We start from the raw sequence: 27868 nt of genomic DNA on the forward strand, positions 1-27868 counted from the left end.
TATATATATGTGCATGAAGATATATATATATATATATATATATATATATATATATATATATATATATATATACAATATATATATATAGTTACATTTCCTAAATGAAAACCAATCATTCTGTATAGCTAGCATATATGTTGTCAGTAATGACCATTTGATATTTAGTTTCCAACTGGTATGCTCTTCCCTGGGCAGGACTATTCCCTTAAGTCTCAGAAAGTTCTATGAAAAAAGAGAAGAGGTTCATAATATCCAGCAATTAAACCATGGCTGGGAAAGTTGAAACTAACAGGATTAACAAGGCCCTTCCACTCCCAAGGTTAAATGGGAGATAACTAAGGAGAACTGAAGAAATGAGACCCTCTGTCCCATTCAGGAGCAAACAAGTCATGCAGACACATTCAGAGTCCTAGTCCTCATGAGTCACCCATTCTAATGTGAGCCTTTGTGATGCCACACATTAGAGTTATTCATATTCCTATAAGTAATACCATACCTATACTCCTGTATTAACCTCAATAAACACATTCATTTGAGGGAATAGGAATCACAGTCTTCCCTGGGAGGCAGACAGATAAAGAAATGGGAACTGATAAGTAATACAAAAGGCCAAATTCTAGCTTCCTTTTTATTTTCTGAACTGAGAAAGAGGCTCAGTAGGCTTTGTCTTCCACCAGCAGGCTGCCTCTTCCAGCTGTCTGGTTCAGGACAGATAGGTGTGTTCACAGTCAGTCCTGGACACTGTCACCTGGAGCTGCAGGTGATCACAGCTCTTGTGAGTGAGCAATGGCTATGTTATGTCCAAAGGACAGCATGTCACAGCAGTTCCCTCATGCTCAGTCAGGACATCCAGGACACACTTCCAGGATGTTTCCTATCCTAGGGGAATCCAAACTTCTCTTAAGTTTTTTGAATAATGGGACTAGAGTTGGCCTAACAGAAAAATACACTCTGTACTCTTTCAAAGGACTTGAGTTCAGTTCCCATCACCTATCACAGTGACCCAAAGTCAAACACCAATATCTCTAGTTCCAGGGAATCTGGAGCCTCTTCTCATCTCTGTGGAAACTGCACTCATGTGTACATACCTACATGTCTAAACACATATGTGCAATTTTTAAATCATTGTTTCATAATTTCTTGGTTTATTTTATGGAGCCAGGGAGACAGAGAGGCTTGTACCCATGCAGTACATGATGTCAGTTCATTGTCATAATCTCAGTTGTAAGAACAAAGGATTGTGACCAAACAGAATATAAGTACTATAAGGTCATTCTGGAACCCAGAACCGTAAAAAGATAGAGCCAGGGAAATATAAAGTAATTGGATCATGCAAGACACCTGAGTTGTACAGAGTTAATGCAAATAAATCTGCATAAAATTTAAACTTTATAAGGGATTTCTTAGCATTTCATTTGTTTTAGTCACTAAAAGGCCCAGTGTTCCATCACCATATTGTCATTCACTATGTGTATTTAACTAAGAGAGGTTTACAAAAGTCTTGAATTCCACCATAACAAAAGACAGAAATTTTGGCACACATAATCGGTAAAATATAAACTATTATTTGGCTCAGCTGATATAACACACAATGGATGAGCTCCAGAGGTCTGGTAGCTTTCTGGCATTTTTAGCAAGGAAGGAGTTCTGAGTTTATTAGCTCTCAGGCCTTCAGTGCCTGAAAAGTAGCTATTAATTTTTTAAAAGATGTTTAAATAACAAGCTTGGTGAGGGGATAAATAGACTGATATACTGAACCCAAAACCAGACACAAGAGACATTTTGGACAGAACAGTGAACTTAAAACAATCAAGAGAGAAGACTCAAACTAACCATGTAACTGCATTAAACATAAAGTTCTAGATGGGAGAAATCACCAGAGAAGATAAACAACCACATGCTTTCACTCTATGATGAGTAGAAAACAAATGCATGGGCAGAGTGTCAGAGTAATGAGGCAGGAATAGGCAGAATTCTTTAAAACGCCCTAGTATCCATGCTGCTACCAAAGTAAACTGCTGAACAGTAAGTTTTACTAGGGAAAGTATCTATTCTAAATAACATGAATATTATAATATACATGTGTGTGGTGAAAACGGATCAATTTTCCAGGCAGACAGAACACTCCACTTGAAAAGTATTTAACTACAAATCCTCCAACCTGGATGAGAAAGTGGATCGAAACTGACAAATCCACAATTAAAGTTGGAGATGGGAGTCGACAGAACAAAAGGAGGGGAAATCCAACAGCTTCACTTGCAAATGTTCCTTGTGTAGCGGGTATTGGTGGGGTTCAAGGCCCCTGGCTTCAGTACACCATCAATACTAGACCTGCATGATACACAGCAGCTCCCAATGCTACTAATGATGGAGAGGTGATGGAGTGTTGGGAAAGACTGGGGCTGGGGGAGTAAAGTACTTTACTGTTTTCTTCTTCTCTTTTGTTATTATTGTTTATTTTTATCTTATTTTCTATTCCTATTTTGTTTTCCTTTGTGGCAGGACTCTACAAGATGTAGGGGCAGATATGGAGGGTCTGGGAGAGGAGTAGGATTAGAGTTTACGGTATGAAATTCCCAAAGAATTAATAAAAAATACAATGCATACATAAAAAATGAACTTTCACTTTCTACCATTTGTTTATATGAACTAAACAATAAGAAGTTGTCAAATGAATGAGGTTTTAAACTTTTAAAAAACATGAACATATTGAATAATTCAGTGCAATTTTGACATAGGGACAGAAGTTCCTATATAACAAGACTTCAAGATGTTGTATTTGGAATAGAAAATTCCATTTAACTCCTGATATATCCATATGACAAGAATTGGTAATAAGAAAAATTTAAATTATAACCAAATTAAGTTCTTTTACTGTAAAAAGAGAAAAGTTGAAAAGCAGAGAAAGTCATTAAGGACAAGGAGAACATGAACACTGCTGTCAATCAATTTCACCTGACAGACATTTACAGAACACCTCCTCAAATGACAGCTTAAGACAGAATTTCCAGAACACACAAGTCACTTTTCAACATACTCCACGTTACAAGCTACTAAACAGGTTTAAATAAACATAAAATACCTGATATGAAGTGATGTGTGCAATCTGACTACAGGGAAATTAAAGCACAAGCTAATAACAGAATAGTATCTTGATAATCCCCAATAAATTAAAACTAAGCATTTCATTCTTAAAATAACCAATAAATTAAAAGAGAAAGTCATAGTGAAAGTAAAAGTATTGAAGTAGAAATAAAATATAACCAAATTTATGGAATAAGCTAAACCACGATTAGAAAAAACTAAAACATTAAATGACTTTATATGAAAGTGAATACATTTGGATATTGTTTGTATGTTCTACAATAAGATGTGACTTTGTGGCAGTGTATCCAGTGCTACATGTGTAACCCACACTGTTCTCAAACTCATGGAATCCTGATTCCCAAGGGCTTGGATTATAGATATGAAATACTTAACACGTGACTTCAGTAGATTTGTAATCTATGACATAAATTTTACATAAATACTAAAAACAAAGTGATTAAGAAGCCAATAGTCAATTTTTAAAATTCAATCAATTGAACATATTCAAGACAAGAGGTAAGAAAAAGACATATATCTATACAACACTGATAAATCTCTAGGCACACTAGCAAAGAAAAATGAAAGATTATTAAAGTTACTCACATAAAGAATTAGAAAGGGGATATTGCAGATCCCACAGGTACTAAGACGAAGTAAAGAAATATGGAAAAAACGTTAAGCCCATATTAATCTGAATGAAAGCCTATAATTTTTTTTCAGAACTGCATCCTGCCATCCTGGATCTTCACTGAGGGCATCTCAGCCTCATGAGGACTGGGCTGTGAGGAGTCTCCAGGTTCAGAGAAGTCGGCCTCACTTGACCTGGTCTAAGAGGAGACTGCTGTCAAGAAGGCAGGTTTGTCTTACCTTAGCCTCCCCAGAACAGGGGCTGTGAGGAAGTCCAGACTCTGAGGAGACCCTGAGCCTGGCCACCCTGGCCTGGGACTGTCCTCACCAGATGAACTCCACAGACCCCTTCCACAAAGGCTCAGCAGCTCCTCAGCCTTTCCTTAACGTCCTCAAGTCTGAGCATGCTCAATGTCCCAGGCAGGAAGACCAAGGTGGAATGGGGAAGTTTAGAGTCTCTGCCCGGATGCTCATTGGGCCAGTGTGCTTCAGGGGCGGGACTAAGTGTCACATGTCATTTATGATTGGATGGGTTGCATGTGGCTCTATTTGGAGGCTGGCATTTTCTGGTGGGATGTGGCTTTGGTGGGAAAGGTCTGCAGTGTCTCAAAGGGACACATAGTATGGAGCCTCTCAACACTGGGGTCTGCACATATGAGACTTACAGCTCAGCACAGGACAAGTGGGACACTCAGGCCTCTGTGGTCAGCTCATGAGTTACAGAGGGAGGCCTTGTGGCCAGAGCTGCACACCTGCCATCCCATAGTCTTGTTCTGTCTCATCTTGCCTCATCTTACTGACCTAGCCTCACATCCTCTTACCTTAGCAGAAAACCCATTTGGCCCTCTGGGAGGCCACCAGATAGCGCTGCTTTATTGTAAAAAGGAGAAAATTAAAATGACAACCAGATAGTCTCTTGCTCAAAATCACACAGCTGCTTGTATGGGACAGGGACCCTAGTCGAGTCAATTCCACAGACAGCTAGATTAGAGTTGACTTCTGTTCCTCAGAACTGGCTGTGTTTAGTCCCAGTGAGGAAGCAGAACCTAACAATGATGATTTTGTATCAGGTCATCAGCTTGGCGTTCCTGTGACTCAGCATGGACAAGGAGCTTGCATCAGCGGGACTGCACCCTTATCATTCACCTGCCCACGTAGTTTGGTAAACATTCGGCATGTAACATGACTTAGAGGCTCATGGCTGAGAAATGTAAAAGCATATGTTTGAGTGATTTTATCATTTTTAAGATAAGAACTGTCATGCAGAAGAGAAAGGAGGAAAACAGTTTGTGTTCAGGAAAATAGATTTTACTTTAGTCTTACTGTGAGGCTTCTCAAGTTGTGCCTCCTCTGTCTTCCATCAGGGTCACTTTTGGTCCTGAAGTTTGTAATAATGATAATCTGCGCTGGTTACCAGCACTGGTTACTGTGAGGAAAAGTCATGGCCATGACAAACCCCAGTATCAGTTTCAGAACTTTATTAGGAAGAAGAGGGGTGGGGGAGGGGGACAAGAGAACCAGGCCCGGGGAAGGAGAGAGAGAGAGAGAGAAAGATGGTGGGGGGGGGGTCGAGAGAGAGAACAGAACAGACCCAGAGGAGGTGAGGTCTGTGTCCGGTTCTTTAAGGGTGCAGATGAGCTTACAGAGCTACACCATGCATGCTAGATTTCGTGAGGCATACATAATCACCAGCACACAGTGATGACTTAAGACACAAGACCCCAGACCTATTGTGTAGCTCCTGAACTGTTCATTTGCGGCCATGCTGCTGGAGCCCAGCAATATCCCAACAAATGTGTTGTTGAATCAGTTACCAAGATAGAGAAATGATTTGGGGCTGGGATAATTTTGAAAGGAGGCAGCAAGTTCTACCTTCATCAAAGTATCTATCTAGAGCTTTGTTCATGCAAACTTCCACTCAATACCAATAGGACCCTATGAAAGACACAAGTGCAAGGTTTGAGACAGGAAACTGGAAAATAGACCTATGTTTCATTTTAAGCTCTGCAGTTGCTTCTAGAAAGGTCAACCTGACAGCAGCTATATAAATTCCAATTACATATACCTTATACATGTAAGTACATAGATCTGACCATCCAGTTTGAGAAATACATTTTATTTGGTATGGTGGTGCATATTTCCAAAGCTACCAACTTGGGAAGCTGAGGCAGGAGGATCATGAATTTGAGACTGGTGTTAGTATGAGTGCCTTTCAGCTTTAAAAAATATAAAATTATTAAATTCAATATAAATGGTATTTTTTTAATTTGTTAATTAAATGAGATGCATACATTAAAGAGATTAGTGTTGTTTTTTATTTCTATTTAAAATTTAATGTAATATTGAATGAGGTACTATTATCAATTGAATGCTGTAAATATATATATATATATATTTATATATATATACATATATATATTATCAAAGTTAAGTTATCAGACACTGAAAGAATTGTTCCTCAACAGAATTTACTACCTAATCTATTTCTGACTTCATAATACTACATTCCAAATTCAAGATGTTGCTCATTGGAACACCAGGTTTTGTGTTTTCTCTTCTCATTGCCTCTTTGCTATGGCTTTGTATTTTTTCGCTGTTGGAATTACAATAGACACTAATACTGAAAGGAAAAACCAGGAGTCCTCTTGAGAGACGCTCTCTTGCCCCCTCCTCTAAAGGTATTTGCTGACCAGCAGTTTTGGAGCTGACCAGAGATTGAACTTATGGGAAAATAGGACTGAAGCAATAAATCTGAATGTATATACCCTGGGCTCCGCAAAAACAGGACATAGGGAGTAAAATTTATGTCTCTGTAGATAACCTGCATCCTGTTAGCCATTAGTAACCTCATGCTTATAGTTCAGCCAGTAACTTCAAAGAACTCCCTCACCCCTAGCCCCCTCATCCAATCACGAGTTATGTAACTCAGTGCACATAAATCTTTCTTATAGAAAACTCCTTGGAGTGAGTGCTCAGGGCCATCCTCCTCCACCCGGTGTGTTAAGTATTGGCCACAGACAAAGTCCGGGTTTGTTTTGTTATTAACAAACCCATGTACTTTCATCAGATATTGGCTCTGTGGTGGTCTAACTCAACACACTGAATCAAATTTCCACATAGGTAGGTGGATTTAGAAGAAAATCTGACATATTAACCCATGCCTCTGCTCCCAACTCTTAGATCTGGTTCCTGTTGATTGAGTGCTGAGGATTTGGTTTTTAAAGAAAACAATCAACAAATGGCTAGATAGTTGTTAAATTGAATTTTTTATTAAAAATTGATATTTTTGTAAATGAATTCCATCCAGGGTTGGTGGTACATGACTTTACTTTAATCCTAGCACTCAGGAAACAGAGACAGAAGGATCTCTGTGAGTTTGAGTACAGTGTGACTTACATAACATGTTCCTGGCTAGCCAGGACTACACAATAAAACCATGACTCAAAAATAAATGAGAAAATAAATAAAATATGAAATATAAATTAACAATTTTGGAAATCCATCTCTCACTGAAATTTCAGCAGTTTTCTGGTACTTAACTACATTTCTGAGGAAGGTGGTAACACTAATACAAGGAATTTCTCTAATATTGTGTGATGACACTTGTTTACATATAATTTATAACAGAAGAAAATATAGCAATAAAAAATCATACATGGTTAAAAGATCCACATAGAGGTATAGGATAGTAAAGAGCTCAAACTGAGTCACATTATGGGGTGCCTTATAAGCCCAACCTCCCAGAGGCAAGAAACATGGAGGTGTGCCCTTTCTCCTTTGATACCCAGGACAAAGACTGCCACTTGGTTCAGAAGGAAAATAAAATAAAAGAAATGCAGAAAGGGGAGGTGCCCAAGATCAAGGCCCTTTCTGTGACCCATTTTGACACCATTTACTTGCCAGAGAAAAAGGTAAAGAATGTGACTCAAGCTGAGTCTTTCTCCCTGGAGACAGACAAGAGGGGTGCCTATAAAACCCTGGCAACAGGATTGTTTACCTTTATACCAAGAAGGTTGGAAAAGCACCTAAATCGGCATGTGGTGTGTGCCCAGGCAGGCTTCGAGAGGTTGCCTTGAAACTGTTCTGGATGTTGGATCATCTGGGACATGGTGTCATTGGAGACCTTCCAGGGGGTCTTGGCTAGTCAAATCTGATGTATATTCATATGGAACAAATCCATAGCCTCTTGTTTTCTGTGGAAACAAAAGCAGAGCCTCCTTTCCAAAGCAACATATCCTTAGATCCAAATTTTGAAGTCAAGTTACCTTTAAAATGTACATATTGGTTTAACTGAGCAGCTTTTACAATTGAATGTCTTTCTGTAGTTAAAAATATCAAAGACAACACAATCCAGATTTTCTGTGTAATATCCATCTTTTTGTGGCTTATTTTTAATATTACTTTTACTGTCTCTTTAAAGACTCTATTTTTAAAACTATTTGTTTATATAACTGTTGGTGGAGGGCTTCTCTCCAGGTTTCCCAAGCCCCGCAGTCCCACAATCCACATATAAAATAATCACTCAGACACTTATATTACTTACAAACTGTATGGCCATGGCAGGCTTCTTGCTAACTGTTCTTATATCTTAAATTAACCCATTTCTATAAATCTATACCTTGCCACGTGCCTGGTGGCTTACCAGCATCTTTACATGCTGCTTCTCCTGGTGGTGGCTGCAGTGTCTCTCCCCCCTTCTTCCTGTTTCCCCAATTCTCCTCTCTCTTTGTCCCGCCTATACTTCCTGCCTGGTCACTGGCCATCAGTGTTTTATTTATATAGAGTGATATCCACAGCACTTCCCCTTTTCTTCTTTTTTTAAAAAGGAAGGTTTTAACTTTAACATAGTAAAATTTCATATAACAAAACAATTATCAAGCAAGAATTACAGTTACAATATTAAAGATGTCCTATCTATCTTATATTTGTGAGTTTAAGGTTTTATATCTAACTTATCTTTTATCATAACTGAGGAAATTACAACTATCTAGTCTTTAACCACATCAAAGACCTGAGAAGGAACATAATGGTACCTGAGAAATGGTAGATGGATGCAAGCAACTTTCGGGAATCTTGCAAGAGCAAGTCACCTAATGTTTCCCAGCATTGTTGGTGCGTTCAAATTGGCTACAGACCTAGAGTATCTGACAGACCATTTTCAGAAGCAGGAATTTTGAGAGACCATCTTACCCTGTCTTGGCAGAGTACAGTGGTCGATTTCCTTGTGTCCAGCTTGTCCAGAAAGGACAGCATTGCATTTGTACTGTCAGCCATCAAGGCAAGGGCAGTTCTTTGCCCAGTAGGCCATTTTGTGCCAAAAAGACAAACTTCCAAATGGAAATGTCTTAGAAGCCCAACATTCTCTCGGGATCAATTGGTGTAGCCAGGAGTAATTGTGTCTCATGTCAACAGAATTTTAAGTTATTTAAATGCCATATTCTCTAGGTCTATGAAGTGTTTGAAGATTACCTATCTATCTGAAATATATCTATGTATACCTAGAAGACTTAACTAACATGGCTACAAATATGATTATCACTGATGACTAATTATTAATCTATTTCTTAATTATCCATTGTAATTTTAAATGAGTTAAACATAATACCTCAAACTAGAATAGAAATATATATATACAGTATAATAAAATTAACTTCAAGTTTGTATCAATAAACAAAAATTTATACCAATGTAAAACATTTTAAACATAAACTAAAATCTGTACCAATGTAAAACATTTTAAACAAGTTGTTCTTTAAAAGTAGGTTCATTAATCTACACTTTTATCTTATCATCTCCATATTCTCCTATATATCTATATCATATCCCCTTTTCGTTTTTAGAAAGAGATCACATTTATAATCAACCTGTTTTAAATAAAAATATTGGTTTTCTCTGTCCCACACCAGAGGGCTCTTCTGATTTGGGACACAAGAATCTCTTAACCATTTTTTTTAAAGCAATATGTCTAGGTTTAGAGGGGGAGTGAGCCAATTCCACCTCTAAAGCCAGCTTGGTATATTTGGGAATTTGGGCGTAGCATCTCTTACTACTTCCTGCTGGAGGGGCGCGCTGTATCTTATGGGGATGCAAAGAAAATTTTAGGCCTATGGCGTAGTCCTTGAGGCTGTATTGTGGGAGCCAGTTGCCTTGAAACCATACTGGATGTTGGATCATTTGGGCCATAGTGTCATCAGAGATCTTTCTGGGGGTCTTGGCTGGTGAAACCTGATGTATCTTAATCTGGAACAAATCCACAGCCTCTGGCTTTCTGTGGAAACAAAAGCAGAACCCCTTTTCCAAAGCAACATATCCTTAAATCCAAATTTTGAAGTCAAGGTACCTTTAAAATATATGTTTTGGCATATCTCAACAGCTTTTGTAATCAAATGTTTTTCTTCAGTTACGAATATCAAAGAGAACATAATCCAAATTCTCTGTGTGATAGCCATCTTTACGTGGCTTATTTTTTATATTTCCTTGAGCCTATTGCTTTAAATTGTACCATTCTAAGACTGAAACGGCGCTGTGGCTGCTGGCTCTGCCCACTTCAGCTTCCCAACATGGTAGTGGTACATTTTCCGCCAGGTCTGGGAGTCATCAAGTCTCAGAAAAAGTGGGTCTAAGCTTTTATCAAAGTAGCGTGTAGCCCAGAAAACTTTTTTTTTTTTAAATAATAGTAAAGACTAAATCTACCATACAGCGTAATGTGCTGCTGGCAGACACCTCATTTCCGCCATACTGCCGGTCAAACGCACACGCCAGGAACCTGCCAGTGTTCAAACCCGAGTTTTGTGGCGACTAGCTGCCCGTATGAGACAAGAAGCAGGAACCTGGTTTTGGCTCTGTTTAGAATTGGTTATTAAATATTCTCAGGTTTAAGGTGGAAACTCGAGCCGTTGGGCGCCATTAGTTGGTAGAGGGCTTCTCTCCAGGATCCCCAAGCCCCGCAGTCCCACAATCCACATATAAAATAATCACTCAGACACTAATATTACTTACAAACTGTATGGCCATGGCAGGCTTCTTGCTAACTGTTCTTATATCTTAAATTAACCCATTTCTATAAATCTATACCTTGCCACGTGCCTGGTGGCTTACCAGCATCTTTACATGCTGCTTCTCCTGGTGGTGGCTGCAGTGTCTCTCCCCCCTTCTTCCTGTTTCCCCAATTCTCCTCTCTCTTTGTCCTGCCTATACTTCCTGCCTGGTCACTGGCCATCAGTGTTTTATTTATATAGAGTGATATCCACAGCATATAACTGTCTATATTCATTTTCTTCTCTCTTCCAAGCCTACATACATTTTTACCTACATACACATTGTAAACCATTTAAAGTCTTGTTCCACTAAATCTGCCTTATTGTGTAACTATTGCTTTAAACTGCAGTGGCTAGTACTGAAGCAGAAGCCTTGGCTGCTGACTCCACCCAACTCAGCTTACCAACATGGCAGAATTCTGGGAAGCAGTGGGTCTATGCTTCCATCTCACCATTTATAGCCCAAAAAACTTTTCCTTCACGTTCTTTCTTTCTTTCTTTGCTCCTTCCTTCCTTCCTTCCTTCCTTCCTTCCTTCCTTCCTTCCTTCCTTCCTTTCTCTCTCTCTCTCTCTCTCTCTCTCTCTCTCTCTCTCTCTCTCTCTTTCTTTTTTTATTAGCAAAGGCAATGTGCAACTTGGAGATGCCTCATTGCTGCCATGCTGCAGGTCAAGCCCACATGCCACAAACCCACCATGAAGTACCTCAAACCCACATGTTGTGGCATCTCACCACCCACATGACACATGAAGCAGGAACCTGTTTTGGGCTCCATTTAGAATTGCTTATTAAATATTCTCAAGATTCAGGTACAAACTCGAGCCATTGGGTGTCATTTGTAGCTGAAGTTTTCCTGGTCCTGCCTGGCTACTGCAGCCTTGCAGCCATTTGGACCCAAGTAAACACAGAGAGGATTATATTAATTAAAACTGCAAAGCCATTAGCTCAGGCTAACTATTGACTAGCTCTTACTCTTAAATTAACCAATAATTCTTATTTATGTTCAGCCCCATGGCTTGGTACCTTTTCTCAGGTCTACCTTCACATCTTGCTTCCTCTGTGTCTGGCTGTTGACTCCTGACTCAACCTTCTTGTTGCCAGAATTCTCCTCCCTGCTTATCCCACCTACACTATACTTCCTGCCTGGCTACTGGCCAATCAGTATTTAATTTATCGACCACATCAGAGCAACACACATTCACCATATACAGAAAGACATCCCCAGCAATCCTCCGGTTTTCCAACATGTCCCAATAAAGGGTCTGTCAGCTCTTCTGCTCTGTACATTCATCTTTACAGTACAACTAGGGCATGTTAATGATCTATTTTTTCATAGAAACTTGTGTTCATTGCTGCCTCAGGAAACAGATGCCTGAGTCTCCAGGATGACAATTGACTGGAGGCTCCTCCCCTCACACCTCCTGATGTATGTGAGCCCAGCCACCCCCAACTCCTCTTCCTCATGTCGCCCCATGCCTGAAGGAAGTAGTCAGACTTGAACCAGTACCCCAATACCCAAAGAGTCTGGAATATTTGGGTGGGAGCTCCACCTCAGCCCCTGGCACCCTTGCTTGCCTATAACCAAAGAGTCTGGAATGTTTGGAAGGAGTCTGGTAGAAGATCCATCTTAACTCTCCTCCCCCATCTCTTTCCCCAAACCTACACCTTCAAAGCTCACCAAACACAGTTCCTCCCCAAATCCACCCCGTCGAAGCCTGCTAAACACAGCTCCTCCCCCAGAGCTGCATCTCAGAAAACAGACATGTGGTTCATCCAATCTATCATCCCTGTCTCCTCTCTGAGGGGCGGGAGATTCATCTGGGAACACTTTAGCCATGAAACCTGGGCTTTTCCAATTCTGTCTGATTCAGTTTAATTTGGATTGAATTCAGGCTGCAAAAAAATTATCAGAAAGTTCAATGACTTTCCTAGCAGATTGAGTGTCTGTATCAGGCAATCAGGCCCAAGGCAGGGTTACTTTGTTTTCACATCTTGGCATAAGGGATGACGACCAGGGCAGTGAGAATATGTAACCCTAGGCCCCTGGTTTACCTGCCAGTACTGTAAAATCTAAACGTAAAGGTAATGTTTACCCCATCACCTAAAGTCTTCTGAGAATTTAAGAACTGGATAGGTTTGAACCAGGGAGAAACAGGGCTGCAGATGATTTTCAAGCCAGTGGTCATTGAGCTCTGAGATTCTGAAGTTCAGTCCCAATCTTGATTTGAAGGGGAGTGGTTACTTGAAAGGAGGGATCAACAGTCTCATGGGAACTGAAAAAGGGTAGTGTTCTCCTTTTGTCTTCCCCACAGAACCTTGTGATCCCTGAGAAGTCATCAATACAAGGTGGAGTCAGAATCTTCAATTGTGTCTACATGTGAGTCAGGTTACAAGAGACGTGTCCAGGAATGGCTCAGTGATGGCTGCAGAAAGGATAGGGTGAAGACAGATCTCCAGTTGCTCCTTAGTGATTGGGGAACACTTGCCTGGTATAAGGTAGAAGGTGTGTTAGTGTAGGAAATGAAGTCCCAAGACCTCTTACCCAGTCAGCTGCTCCTGGCATGGGCTGCTATGGAACCTTTTACCTTCATCCAATCTCCCACTTTGCTAGCTTTTATTGTCATAGAGCTCTCATGGTATGGATGCCATCTGGTTCTTTCTGATGGTCAATGAGCCAGCAATGAGCAGATCCCATAGTCATTAGTGCCATGCCACTTGCCCTTTGGCCTTGGTCTTTAACTTCATTCTTACAATCCATGGAGGATCAGCATCATTTGGGGATTTTTTTCTATATGAGATCTTGGTTATTAACATATGACACTGAATGTCTATACAGTATGATTTGAAACCAAGGGGGAAGGGAGCTATGCTGTGGCCCAGACACAGCTGAATGTCAATGGTCATGGCATTCCAATTTGCTTTACTGGGGTTTGCATCACAGTGGAGCTGTCCTCCTTAAGTCTCACCAGGTGGTCTCCATAGCTGTGGGAGCCTGTTCTGGGGTTCCTCGTGGCTTTACCCAGCAGGTCCGCATAGAGGATGATCAGGACCACGGGCTTGAGTGCAGGTGTCTGAGATGGGCTGCACTTGGCTGTGCTGGGGGAGGAGGTCTTTTGCTCCACCCCTTGGCATCTCTATAAAAACCCTGGGCCAGAGACAGTCCGGGCCCGTTGGAATAGGTTCCAGGCCCTCTCGAGGCTATCCTTTATTTTCTATCTGTTTATCTCTGCAACATTCTCCGCTATAAATCCTTCTATCTAATATTTCCTGCTGCTCGCACTCAAGAAAACTCTGGGAAGCTGTGGGGGTGGAGGGTAAACGCCCCCCAAAATGGCGCCGTGAACAGGGACTAAAGAAAAAAAAGGGACTAAAGAAAAAAAGGGACTAAAGAAAAAAGGGGGGAACCAATAAAAGGGGGGACTAAAGACAAATGAACAGGGACTAAAGACAAAGTAATAGGGACTAAAGATAAAGGAAAATAATAGTTTTATTACAGAGTTTTTGGTGAAAGTGCTGAGTCAGCCCTGCCAGTGGAAAGGCATGCCGGTGTTATGGATTATATATATTTTTATATATATTTTTTGGTGAGGCAGGGGTTTTATCCTCGAGAGAAAAGGAAAGCGGACTGGAAGGATGTCCGATGCTGCAGCGAAATTCTCTTCTGTCAAAATTTTCTATCTTCTATCCCTTTCTCAGTTTCTATCTGTAAAAAATAAGTACTGCCCTTCTCAGGAGATCCACTCTAGAGTTCAGAAAGAGAAGCACATTTAATTCCCAAGGCTCTTCTGAGATATTTCTTTACCTGCTCAGGCAGGTTTTCTTTGTTATCTGTGAAGACAGAGAGGCATCAGTGACTTTCTGAACTGTCAAAATATAGATGGGTCTAAGTTGGGCAGGATTCAACAGTAAGTACCCACTGGGAGGCTTTCACAGGGAAACGCTCCTGTAGATTCCCCAGGTCTTGTTGGTAATTTGGGGTGGTTGTCTGTAGTTGGATGATGGAAGAGAAACCATGCCATCGTCCTCCACAGCATGTCCTCCTGTTGCTGTGTGGATGGAGTCTCTGAGTTCCTCTGGGGCTCAGAAAATGGCATGCTAGTCTTCCAGGAAGGGGAGGGGAGAGGTGCTCTTTTCCCTCCATGTCACCAATGCTCAGTGTGCACACATGCAAGTCAGGAATTCTCGGGGTCCACGATTCAGGATATGGCCAGGCACCTAGAAGAAAAAGCTTATCTTAGATAATGGATGAGGCTGGCAGAAAGATTCATTCACCACGCTAGACCTGTGGCCTTTCAGATAATAACTGGTTTATTTTGGTGGAATTCAGGACCTAATGAGGCAGGAATAATGACATTTTTCTTCCCATGTGACTTCCTGTGGGAGAACTCAGTGGGGTCTCCTTGAGAAGCCCTGATTGCAGGGACTGGTTTGTCCTAGCTGCTCTGCTACTGTCCCATAAACAGGCTCTAGGATCAAGAAGGAAACGCAGTTTCACCAACATGTCTGTGTCTAGACGCTGTGCTTCCTGCACCCAGCTCACTGAACACTTGCCTAGATGAGACAGGATGCACATATGGTGAAGATGAGGTTTGTCTGAACATATCCTCCAGAACCGGAAGATCTGAGGAAAGAAAGGATGTCAATGAGAGATCTGGGGTTGACCTCTCAGATACAAGAGACTCAGGCTGTAACCACAATAGTCATCCGATCTGTATCAATGACCTAAGAGTAATTTAAACATTCCCAACCAGTCAGACTGTGCAAAAGAGCAAGCTACCCGGCATCAAGTGGACTCACTTTTTTCCATAAGGAAGTGAATATTACTGAGCAACTTTGGGGTAGTGTGTGGAAAGTTCTTGGAACCAAGAGCATGTATTGTCTGCACCTGTTCCTGCTGCCTCCAGGAGGCAGGCAGTGGGGGAAGGAGGGTGTTGAGTGTGTGAGTCTGATCATAAGCTGACTTCTCTCACATAACTATCTAAAGGCGACCACATGCTCCATGCAGTGGCCAGCGATATAAAAAGTTCACATTATACTCACCTGGCCTCTTAGGCATCAACTCTGTTTCTTGACTTCCACATTCTCAAAGACCATTACCAGGGTTTAGGGCCCTGGTGCACATGTGCTGTCTCCTGAGAGTTTGCATGCCTGGCCATAGTACCCAAGACTCCCTTCTACAAGCCCTGGTTTCGGTTAAGTGCATCAGGGTGAAGCCTGCCGGAGTGGTTACTCATTGACCAACAGACCAGGCATTGGCTGAGGAGCAAGCAGGTCATTGTCTCTTGGCTGGTTTCCCTTGCTAGGTTGTGTGAATCCCCACGCCCCAGTCTCTGGAAACAACACAGACTAAGTCACTGTCCAGTGACAGAATGGATGTCACAACATACAGGTGTTGAGAAGATGTTCACCATCTTTGATTCAAAGTGTTCCTTCTCAATGGTGTTAAGATCAGAGGGGAGAGATGTGCCACCTACACCAAGTTATCTCAATATCCCTCTGTGGCCATGCCTCAGCTCTCTCTCTCTCTCTCTCTCTCTCTCTCTCTCTCTCTCTCTCTGTCTTTCTCTTTCTCTCCCTCCCTCCCTCCCTCTCCTTCCTCTCCCTCTTTTTCTCTTCTTCTATAACACAAGCTTAATGATCACCTACCCTTGGGATTGAGGCAAACCTGCCTGAGAAGCCTCATTCTTCCTAACCTCTAAGCCAGAGTCAAGTTTAGACCAGAAACCAAAAACTAATCATCTACTACAGGCTGTTAGATAGTGGTCTCAGTGATGCTTTCAGCCATGTGCTGCCCAGAAATGAGCCTTGACAATAATCCTATTCAGAGTGGCCATCCTTCACTGCATGGAGAGGCTGTCTGCCTGTCAGGTGCACGGGACAACAGTTTAAACAATTATCCCAGCAGGACAAGCAAGCAGACAGCCTAGCAGAAAGCTATAGCTCTATTGTCAACAAGGCTGTCTAGGCCTGACCGCTGTACCCACTGGAACTCGGTACAAAGTAGTTGTAGGAGTGCTGACCCCACCTCTGACCACTGTGCCCTAGGCTAGGTAAGGCCTACTCACTTCCAAAGTGGAGCAATGTCCCAGCATTCCATCCAAAGTGGTACCCATTTTCCTCCAGCTTGTTGTCACTTTCCAGTTAGGAGACAAATATGGTTCTGATAAAACTCCCTACAGTGAGGCCCCTTCACAAACACATAAACTAGACCAGCATGCTGTGGGACTGTGTCTTTTCTGATGGTCAGGACACAGGGACAAATGAAGGCTGCAGCAGGGAAGGAGGGAGAGGAAGGAGAGGAAGGCGCACCTTTCCCCTCATGTGGGGAAACATTTCACTAGGACCAGAAACCTGAAGGGTGGACAGGTTAATGAGTACTGCTAGTTATTCCCCTGCAGACTGGTCCACAGGGTCTGCATGTTCAAGGGCAGCTTGCACTTGATATTGGCTCATGGCCCCCACTGATGAGGATGCTGTGAAACACCAGCCCTTGATCATATTACCTTGATAATGAGGATTTTCTGGAGGGAAATCTGTGGTAATTGGCTCACCTCCTCCTGTGCTGGACACAGACCCTTCATGCTGGGGAAGTAGGCACACTGCCATCTGGACTTCCTGCAGAGTTCCTGCTTCTGCTGTCTCAGGCCACACCTGCAAGTCGCCACCCTGTATCTCCTGATGTAGAGAGCTCATCACTTTAAAGAGGATGGACATAGGAAAGGGACTCTAGGGGAATTTGAAATATGCAGCACTTAAGCTAGACCTACTGTGCATCCCTCTCCCCATGGCTCCTCCCATCTGTCTCTTCCATTCTCTCTAAATTCCTCCCTTAGTCAATTCTTTCCTGCTGCCTCTGCAATCCCTGGTTATCGTCCTCTGTTCTCCCTCTCCAGCTCAACCATGACACTTTATTTAGAAGTGGATTTGTACTGTGTCACTGGTAATTTTGAAGTCAGAGTTTTAAATTTGCATGCCCAGACAGTGAAAAAAGTTAATGTGCCAAATGCAAAGGAAAAATGACAGTATCAAACACAAAATTAATTAGTGTCATAGACACTGAAGGCCTGGAACCAGACCAGTGACTCCGCAATGAGCACTAACAAGTGAAGATATGTGGACAGAAGGGTTTACAGTGTGACTCACTCTGTCACACTCGGTCACTGCAGCTTCCATGAGGAAACCTTTAAGTTTCCCTCTTTCTCCCCTTTTTAATTTTATCTTATGTTTCCTTTTTTTCTGTTAAATTTTGTTGTATTGGGGCAGTTGTAGGGGTGAAGGGCAGATGTGAAATGATGGGGACATGAATGTAATCAAAATACCTGATGTAAAAGACACATAGAATGAATATAAATATAAATATATATACATATATACATATGTATATAGAGAGAAATAAATGAATAAATAAATAGATAAATGGATAAATAAGTAAATGGAATAAATAAATGAAGAGCATACACGGAAAAGAGCACATACTCACCCCAAAGAGTGAAATTTACACATTTTTTCAGAAAACAGATACAACTGAGGATGACTGTGTTATGTGTGACAAGCTTGTCCCAAAGACAAAGGTCACTTTCTTTTCCATATGCAAAATCTGCAGGTCATAGGGGTCAGAACATGAACAACAGAACACTCAGGACATGGAATAGGACAGTGGTCTTCCTGGGATGGTCCACAATGTTCTTGGGAGGGCCTGATCACCTCTACCATCACACACTGTCTAGAGTGGGGTGTACAGAGTCCTAGTTGGTTCAGAATCCAGAAACCTGCAGCCCTGGATCTCCATTAGTCAGGGAGTATGAACAAGATTCAGTGGCCTAAAAGCAATCCAAAGTGGTTTTGACAAATAACAAAAGCACTGTGGGACCCATGAGCAAGAGTAGCCATGGAAGTTATCAGACAAGCAGACAAAATCTGGGTGTCAGATAAGTAGAACCGGAAGCTGCTATCTAGAATATGTGGGTTCATGTACTGCCTCTGCCACTGGTGTCCTTAAAATGAAAGTCCTGCCTTCAATATCCCAAGACAGGCACCAGCTGTCTCAGTGACCCACCTTGAGTCCTCAGCTGTGATCACATGGCTCAAATGAAAAGAACTCAATCAATCAGACCAGGTAGCCAATCTGGACTCTCCTGATTGGTCAGGTAGAGGTCATGGGATTTGTGCCTGGACTGCAGTGGGGATCCTGTAAAAACAGGGTTAGAGAGTAGCCTTTGCATGCTCTGTGACTTGTTTCCAAGGATGTATCACCTAGTGCATACTTCCTCCAGCCCACTGACTGGGGTCCCCAGAAGATTCATGACAGCAGTTCTCACCTCCAGGTATCTGTTCACTGGTGGACATAGACTTCTATTCTGAAGGTTAGATTTGAACTTTGCTGCTGTTTGTACTCCATCCTGGATGAAAGAAACTTCAATTCAATCCCTGACACTGTTGAGATGAAAGGAGGACAGGACTTGTCTCCTTTCCTTCAAATGTTTGGAGAAATTTACCATTGATGCTATACAAACAGTACGTGAAGCCAGGCATGGCAGTCCACATGTGTAATCACAGCACTCAGGAGGCAGAGAAAGGGGGTCAATCTCTATGAGTTTCAGAGCTGTATGTTCTACACAGAGAGTCTCAGGATAGCCAGGGCCATACAGTGAGATCCAGTCTCAAAAAGAGTAAAATATATAAAATGAGGATTCAGGAAATTTTCCTATCTCATTTCTAGAATTCAACAGACTCCTCAACCATTTCTCAGCCCTGCCTTCACTGATATGCAGCAGAAACACAGTCTGACACCAGGTGATACCTACAAACTGAAAATTTCTCTCTCTCTTCCTGAACAAACTGACTGATCTTGTATTGTGCACTTGGGACTCTCCAGATGGTCAGGGTTCTAGAAGTCAGTGACAGCACAAGCTGGCCATCATCCACTGGGAAGATCTGGCCAAAGGCTTTAACATGCATCAGTGTTTGCTAACAGCCCAGGATCAGATGGTCAGAGTGGAGCTGGAGGCCAACTACAGCAGAGAAGCTGGTTCCTCCCTTGTCAACCTCTGCAGTCTCTAAGTCTCCTATTGCTCTTCAGTTGAGCAAGTCAATGATGAATTTACCTTTGTGTCGGGGATGCTGTCACATGCCACTTTATGAGATCCTTTTCATCACATCAAAACCAGACTTCAGAGACTTATCTTCTGCCACACACAAATACTTACTTTGCTCAATCCTACCTTCAGGTGCATGATACACACAGATTAGGACCCTGGAGTCCCTGTTGAGTTCATTTCCCCTTGTGAATCAGTGAGCTGCTCCCTAACTGGAAGGTGTCCTGGAAAACAGTTGAGACACTACAACTCAACCAATGCTTCACACTGCACCAGGGGCTGTCATCAAGAACTCCATGATGATCAAGGTTTCCTTCTGAGTCTGACCCCAATGGTGGGCATTGGCCATTAAGAATTCCCATGGCTGCTGTTCTTGTAGAGGCAATACTCAGCATCAGGCCTGGCAATGCATACTTACCTTCCCACACTGGAGCAGAACAATGTTAATGCAAGGTCAAGTATCAGTTATAAATGCCTCTATGAGATGGAAAAATGATGCAGAATTCTTGGATCAGGAGGTGGAAGGCACCATGGGAAGCCTGGATGAAGGAGGCTATGGAGAAAAAGACATAGATGTCATCTCATCTGCCAAAGGCCATGACAGACAAGACCAGCAGAGGACCCCACTGCATGATGCAGCCACCGTTCTCTTGCAACACCCTTCTTCAATAGCCCAGAATCAGAATCCCTTCCAAAGCAGCCTCATAGTTCTCTACCTTACATATGCCAAGCACAATCAAGGCCTTCCTCCTCATTGCTCGCTCTAAAGCTGAGGTCACATTTTGCTCTGTTTGAGACATTTGTTCCTGGGCTCAGTTCTTCAACACCTGCCCCAGCAAAACCTCCTCTTCTCCACTCATTTCAGGTAAGCTCCTCTGGACACACTCTACCCCTTTCTACAGGTACTCTCATTTCCTCTTCATCCTCTCCATCCTCCCTTTTCCTGTTCCTCCCCCTTATCTCCATCCTCCCATCTCCCAGTGGATTTACAGTTCCTGCAGTTCTTCTGAAAGACAGTCAGAAAGCAGTTTGGAGGTGATGAATGAATCAAAGAAGAGGGAAGCCTGAGATCTATGTGCAAGTCTGTCCTGTTGACAGAGGCAGCCCTTTTAGATGTCGTGGAACCCTGGTCCCACAGGAACCATGAGGGATGTAGACATTCATTGGGTCGATGCTACACGTGACTACTTAGGGATGTTCAGCAACAATGCAGGGACAGCAGTGAGGTGAAGGATGGGGAAGATGGCAGCTGAGACCCTAACCTGGAGGATGGATACTGGAACCTGTAGCCCTAACATATCATCACACAGATTTCCAGCCTGGATCCTTCCTGTTGCACTACACCACACCAAGACTGTAGATCAAATACGCCAGTTCACTTTTCCCAAATAAAACCCGAAAGAATAAGGAAAGTGCCTCTCTTAGTGACTTTAACAGACAGGACTTACTCAGCACTGAGGAGGACGGGACTCCACTGACCAATAGTGCTGCATCTTTCTCCTGCTTTACCCCAGATCTGTAGGAAAGAACAGGATGTTATTTCCAAGACAACATCCTACTTGTGTGCCTTGACACATGGTAGGAACCATCAGAGCAGGCCCTCTCCTCCTCATTGCTGGCTCTTCCTAGCTCCCTCCCACTCTGCACTTCAAGGGAGGTTTGTTCCTGCTCTAGACTGTGCACAGCCCCTGTCACAGGTCAGAACACACATCTCCTTTGTTGACAGGAAGTTCCTCAGGACAGACTCTACTCCTTATTCTACACCAACTCTCATGTCCCGTATTCCTGTCTTGAAATTGTTTGCCAATTAGTCTCCTTTATCTCCTTCACCCACCTCCATTCTCCAGAGGATTTACACAGGTCTTGCTGTTTTGTCCATAAGGCAGTCACAGAGTAAGTTGGAGGGTTAAAGTGACCAAGATGATGAGCAGCCGTGATTGGTATGAAGTCATTTCTGGTGGTAGAGGCTGCTGTTTTCCATGCAGTGTGAGCGGTCCTACAAGCACAACCAAAGCTAGGAAGGTAGAGGGTCATGGGGTACATATGCTATATGACCCCCAATTGTCCCACAACAGTTCTGAAGCTGAATTGAGCTGAAAGAGATGCAGATTGGTAGCTCAGACCCAATAGCTGGAGGATTATTGCAGGCAGGAGCCTGTTGCTCTGTGTTGGAGGGAGCTGGCACTCTGGCGATCTGTCTTGGGTCCCTTCCGTGGCTCCTCACCAGGTCTGGAATTCTATTGGGCCATTTCAGTTTCCACACTTCAAAGCAGAAAGAAACATGAAAGCACCTCTTTTAGTGACTTTGTCAGATAAAAGTTCTGTGCCATATTCCTCCCCTGATTTCTCCTTTCTGAACCTTTGCTCCATTTATCCAAACTCTCCTCCCTTCCTTCCCATGCTGTGGTCCCGATGCTATGCCACCTGCTTTTGCTTCAGCCTTCTAGGACTGTACATGAACAGGAAGCTGTGAATTTGACATCTAATGTACCACATATCTGAAATTCTGGGCCCTCTGAGTGGGTACAACTTTTCATTTAAAATGGATATTGAAATAGTATATTGAAAATACAATGTAGGAATTCATCTGTGTGGACCCACCAACTGGTCTCCATGTAGGTCTCTACTGTCCCCTCTTTTCCTTGAACCCCTGATGCAAGGGTTCAGGGCTCACCTTGGGGTGGGCAGGCAGCAGCAGCAGCAGCAGCAGCACAGTGCTCTCAGTACATGGGAAATTTGCTTCCTCACCAGTTTCCAGATCCTGAGTGGCCTGGATCTAGATGTCATGGGTGCCACCTGGGGCTGGTCACTGGGAATGTCTGACCCCTGGGATGAATCTTCTTCACAGAAGCCCAGGTTCAGAAATCCCGTGGGTGTAGCCTCCAAGACTGATTCGGGAGAGGAGAGATTGCCAGGCAGGGGGTCAACAGAATTCCTGTTGACTTCAGTGTCCTCTGTAGCAGTGTTGATGACATCAGCCACAAGAGCATCTCTTTCTGGGACTGTGTTGTCTGAACCGGGCATCGCCTCCAGGAAGGAGAGTCTGTTAGGCATGGTGTAGCTTCTATATCCTTTACCTCTTTCTTCCACACCCTCCAAGTTAACGTGACTCTTCCCAGCTTGTGTACTGGTTGTAAATGCTGGTTCACTGGCTCTCTTCGTCAAGGGGAGAGGGAGGCAAACAGGACCTGGAGGGCTGCTAGTTAACCAGGGCATCTGATCTTGCTGATGGCTGTCTCCTCCACTCAGCTGATATTTGAGAATGTTGCATGTAGCCATTACATGATTATCTTCTCGCCTGTGCGTTAGGGATGAAACAATCTCCTCACAGGTATAGCCGATGGTGCACATGGTCTCCACGACCCTGGGCAGGATTTCTTTGGTGGCAGGCAGTACATGTTCTTGAATGGGGCCTAGCCATGGTCGTTCCACAAGCTGACAGATTGTGAATCGGTACCAGATAGGGACCATGAGTAGTCGGGCAATGATGATGTGACAGGGTTTTGATAGATGGTAAGGAATGGGACACATTGTGGTGGTGATGACCCTGTGCATACCTTCAAGGGTTTCTTCCATGTATGGAAAGTGCCCTGTGACCAGGACATACAGGACGATACCCAAGCTCCACATATCACCTGCCAGTCCATCATAGGGCTTTCTGGCCAAGATCTCTGGGGCCCAATAGAGCAAGGAGCCACAGATCTCCTCCAGCATCTGCCCCTCTGTGATTTCAATTGCCATACCAAAGTCACAAAGCTTTGCATTTCCTGCTGCATCGACTAGGATGTTTTCTAATTTGATATCACGGTGTGCAATGTGTCTCTGGTGGAGGAAGTGAACCGCTGACACCACCTGCCCGAAAATCACTCTAGCCTCCTCCTCCTTTAGACAGCCCAGTGCCTGGAGGCAGCTCTCCAGATCTTCTCCTGCCACATACTCCATAATCAGATAAGTGGTTGACAGTGTATCGATCATGTCAAAAAATCGAACGATGTTCCTATGTTCTAAAGACTGAAGGATGTTCACTTCAGTACTGATGTCAGCCACACTGTTGGTGTTTTTCTCAAGGACCTTGACAGCCACTCGTGTATGTGTGGGAAGGTGACAGGCCAGCTTCACCTCCCCAAAGGAACCACAACCCAGAGATGTTAACATCCTGAAATCCTTTTCAAGAATGTCCTCTTCCATGTGGCTACCCATGGTGTTCTGCTCAATTTCAACCACTTTATCTTGTGGGTAATCTCAGACCCACACAATGCTAAAAGAAAAAGATTAATGCAGTTTTAGAAGGGGAGGACATAGATTTGGATTCTCTGTTATGAAATTGATATATCCCAAACATTCTAATGATGCTCTTCAAGGATATAAAAATACTAGAAGAACCTAAACCCAAGGCAGTGGATGAGGAATCATAAGAAAGATCAGTGTTGGTATAAGTAAAGTTGGCATGCAAAAGAAAATCCTGAGATCCCTGAAAGAATGAACTGCTTCTTTACAAGGATGTGCCACAATGCAAACCCCTTAACAAAGTTGATCAAGATTATGTAATATAGTTCAATGAATTCAAACTCTAAACTAGTAGAACTATACATAATATACTCAGCATCTATTATAATGTACACAGTTATAAATATTATATTATACATATATGTTACCTATAATATACATTATGTGCTTTATATATTTATTTAGTCTAGTAAATTTAAAAATGTTTTCTATAAAGGAGAAAAGAAACCAAAGGGAAATAAAAGGCTGAATTTTCAAAATGAAAATTGGGTAACATTTATTGAGGAAACTGATAAAATAAGTACAAATTATCACTAAAACAAAAATAAATTAATATAATCTTATTGCATCTTGTTATTCCATGTTCAGTTGCTATCCCTTGGAGCCTGCTCTTTTCTCAAGGGAAACAGAGGAGCAGTGGATCTGGTGGAGAGATTGGCTGAGGGGCAACTGGGAGGATCGGAAGGAGGGGAGGATGCAGTCAAGATTTACTGTATGAAAAAAGATGAAATATAAAGAAAAACTGAAAAACATGAATATAAATATGACACAGGAAATCTAAATCCTAGGAGCCAAAACCAACACACTGGAAATCAACTTTCCAATCTCTACAACTAGCAACAATGACCGGCAAGTATTTCAGTAGTTCATAAAACTCAGGGAAGGCACAGTTTCAAGCACATTTCATAAAAGAGTTATTCCCCTAATTTCCAAACTATATAAGACATTTCAAAATGATCCTAGTATCGGGCAATATCCTTGACTGACAGACTAGAAAAACCTGAATGAGGGTAATTGATAGGTCACATAAAATTCAACACCACGTTAATAAGACCAGACTTTATGCTCAAGACGTCTTTAACTGGGAACATTCAAGATTCATCAACAGCCAAAGAGCACAGCATACACACAACACTGAGGTGAGTCCTAAATCAGACATCAGTGGAATAGAATGCCCAATTCAGGTGAAAACTTGGAATTAGTGGAAGTGTGACTACAAATATGCCAGTTCCACAAACACAAGTGTCACATTTTGTTCACTCCAGGTCATGAGCAGGCAGAGGCATAGCCTTTGTATAATGGGAAGTAATTGTCCAATGTAATGGGCCAGGAAGTGAAGTATAACAGAGAAATATGATCAAAGTAGAGTACAGGCAGATATCAGTCATGATCAAATTCCTCATCCTACGCATTTACTACATAACATTAAATTTGTAAAATACACAAGAACACAGCCAAAAAATGACAAAAAGGAGTTAATAGAAGGAAAATCAGTTGAAATGAATAAAAAGGAATTACAGGGGAAAATTACTACCAAAACCAATGATGTAAATAAAGAAATGCCGAGCAGTGGTAGCACAAGCCTTTAATCCCAGCACTCAGGAGGCAGAAGCAGGCGGATCTTTGTGAGATCGAGGTCAGCCTGGTCTACAGAGCGAGACGCAGGAGAGGCACAAAGCTATACCTTTGTCTTGAAAAACCCAAACAAAGAAAGAAGTAATAGTCAATTGCCAAAAGGCCAAACTGAGAACTTGGGAATCAAACTCACTGTGTCCAGATCCAACAGGTCAGGGAAAAGGTCAAGTATATGGGGGAAATAACTGAGTCCAACTGCTCTCCCACCAACCAACTGATTCTCTGAAGTACAGACAAAACTCAGCCTCAGGCAGTGCCTTTTGATTGGCTAGTATCTAGCTTACCTCACAAGGACTCTGTGTGATGTCACATGCAATGGACCAATCATGGCTTGGCAAAAAACCAAAGTGATTTTTTAAAATTATTTTTCAGTTAAATTATTAAATTTTTTTTCCATCCACGTTCTTGCCCCAAGGACTAATGCCCTTAGCAAAGAGGGCTGCTATGTATCCCCACCACACTCCTGTTACTTTCCAAGAAGCCAAGATAGATTCATTGCTGTCACACAGTCACAAATTGACCATATCCCTCCCACCCATCCTGTGAATATAATCAATGAGCCCTTCAAGTAGCCTAAGTTTCAGATCCCATTTTCTGTCATGTAACATAGGTCTCATATTAACCAAGCCTGCTACTTGATATTGAAGCAACTCCTTTCCACTCAGATACCATGAAGTTAATGGAGACACACTTTGTCTGGTGGGAATAAAACTCCCTCAGTGTCCAGTGCATCATTACTAATGACTTTTTGTCTGAAAGGAAGATCTGTCCATGCATCACTGTCCTTCTGTAAGCTCTGACCATTCCCTCCCTCCTCTGATAAAAAATAGAAAATACATCCAAGAAGGAGGGAAATAATAACTCAAAGGGAAAATTAAAGTCTAGGAAATAAAACTAGACAAACACTCTGAAAGTACTTAGTATCAAGAAAGACTCATACAGTGACCAGGACAATTCACTGATGAATTCTGTCATCTCAACATCTAACAGCAATGTTCTCCAGATATTTCAGTACCCTATAAGTCTGAGGGAAGGAACATTTTCAACTTTTTCTCACAAAAGTTGCATTACCCTTATTCTCAAACCAAGTAAATAAAAGGTAAAAAGAAGCCAATATGAGGCAATATCATTGACTAACATAAATTAGAAAATCCTTAATGAGAGATAGCTCACACCAAATTCAACAGCACATTAAGAAGACCATACTTTGCCAGGCAGTGTTGTAACACGCCTTTAATCCCAGCATTCAGGAGGAAGAGACAGGCAGATCTACGTAAGTTCAAGGCCAGCCTGGTCTGCAGAGCAAGATCAGGACATGCACCAAAGCAACACAGAGAAACCCAGTCTTGAAAAAAATTAAAAGAAGAAGAAGGAGGAGGAGGAGGAGGAGGAGGAGGAGGAGGAGGAGGAGGAGGAGGAGGAGGAGAAGAACATACTTCATTTTCAGAATTCCTTAACCTAGGAACATTAGGATTCGTCCACACATACAAATTGATACAAAGCAGAACATACACACAACGTTGAGGTAAGTCCTATAATCAGACATCAAAGGAATGAAATGCCTTTTTCAGGAAAAGTTTTGGAACTAGAGAAAGTATGACTTCAAATATTCCAGTTCCACAAACACAACTGTCACATTTTGTTTCCCAGGGATCCTGAACAAGCAGAGGAAAGAACCGTAGATCATTTCAATGTACTTGTCACATTCAATGTGTGGGTAAGTGAAATAGACCATGTAAATATGATCAAAATGCAAAATAGTCAGGTATGGGAAGTCATGATCAAATTCCTCATGCTATAGAGATAATATATACCACCATATGTGTGAATTACACAAGAACAAAGGCAAAAATGACAAAGAAAGAAATTGATAAAAGGAAAATGAGGTGAAATGAGGAAAAAGCATTTACAGGCAAAAATCAAAACCCAAACCAAAGATGTAAATAAAGCAATGAATAGATAACAAATGACAAAAGCCTAAACTGAAAACCTGGGGAATATACTCACTAAGTCGAGCTCCAACAGGCTTTGAAAAGTCCAAATCCAGGAGAAACAACTGAATCCAACTGCTCTCCCATCAACCAACTGCTTCTTTGAAGTAC

The 27868-nt window shown here is 42.2% G+C and overlaps 1 protein-coding gene and 1 pseudogene across 10 annotated transcripts in view; one reads left to right on the forward strand and one right to left on the reverse strand.

Annotated features, from left to right (window-relative positions):
- Window positions 1-27868, forward strand: part of LOC102912766 (serine/threonine-protein kinase PLK1-like) — a 203106-nt pseudogene that overhangs the window by 22814 nt on the left and 152424 nt on the right. The window lies entirely within an intron of this gene.
- On the reverse strand, window positions 14101-27868 carry LOC143270535 (putative sperm motility kinase W). Of its 9 annotated transcripts, none has more exons than XM_076560879.1 (12): window positions 27774-27868; window positions 22519-24102; window positions 21679-22106; window positions 21293-21360; window positions 20263-20397; window positions 19068-20068; window positions 18806-18937; window positions 18230-18346; window positions 17301-17444; window positions 15301-15370; window positions 14663-14964; window positions 14101-14577 (listed from the first exon to the last, which is right to left on the reverse strand). In XM_076560879.1, the coding sequence occupies exons 2-3, from the start codon at window positions 24042-24044 to the stop codon at window positions 22082-22084; spliced, it is 1551 nt and encodes a 516-aa protein (XP_076416994.1). In that variant the 5' UTR covers window positions 24045-24102; window positions 27774-27868; the 3' UTR covers window positions 14101-14577; window positions 14663-14964; window positions 15301-15370; window positions 17301-17444; window positions 18230-18346; window positions 18806-18937; window positions 19068-20068; window positions 20263-20397; window positions 21293-21360; window positions 21679-22081. The 9 variants fall into 9 exon arrangements, with proteins under 9 accessions (XP_076416994.1, XP_076416997.1, XP_076416991.1 ...); XM_076560882.1 differs by lacking the exon at window positions 18230-18346 and having other exon boundaries at window positions 14667-14964; window positions 17301-17475; window positions 19068-19148; window positions 19971-20068; window positions 27774-27846; XM_076560876.1 differs by lacking the exons at window positions 18230-18346; window positions 27774-27868 and adding an exon at window positions 25900-26008 and having other exon boundaries at window positions 14667-14964.

This window comes from Peromyscus maniculatus, chromosome 23 (assembly GCF_049852395.1).
Source record: "Peromyscus maniculatus bairdii isolate BWxNUB_F1_BW_parent chromosome 23, HU_Pman_BW_mat_3.1, whole genome shotgun sequence".
In the NCBI taxonomy this organism is placed as follows: Eukaryota; Metazoa; Chordata; class Mammalia; order Rodentia; family Cricetidae; genus Peromyscus; species Peromyscus maniculatus.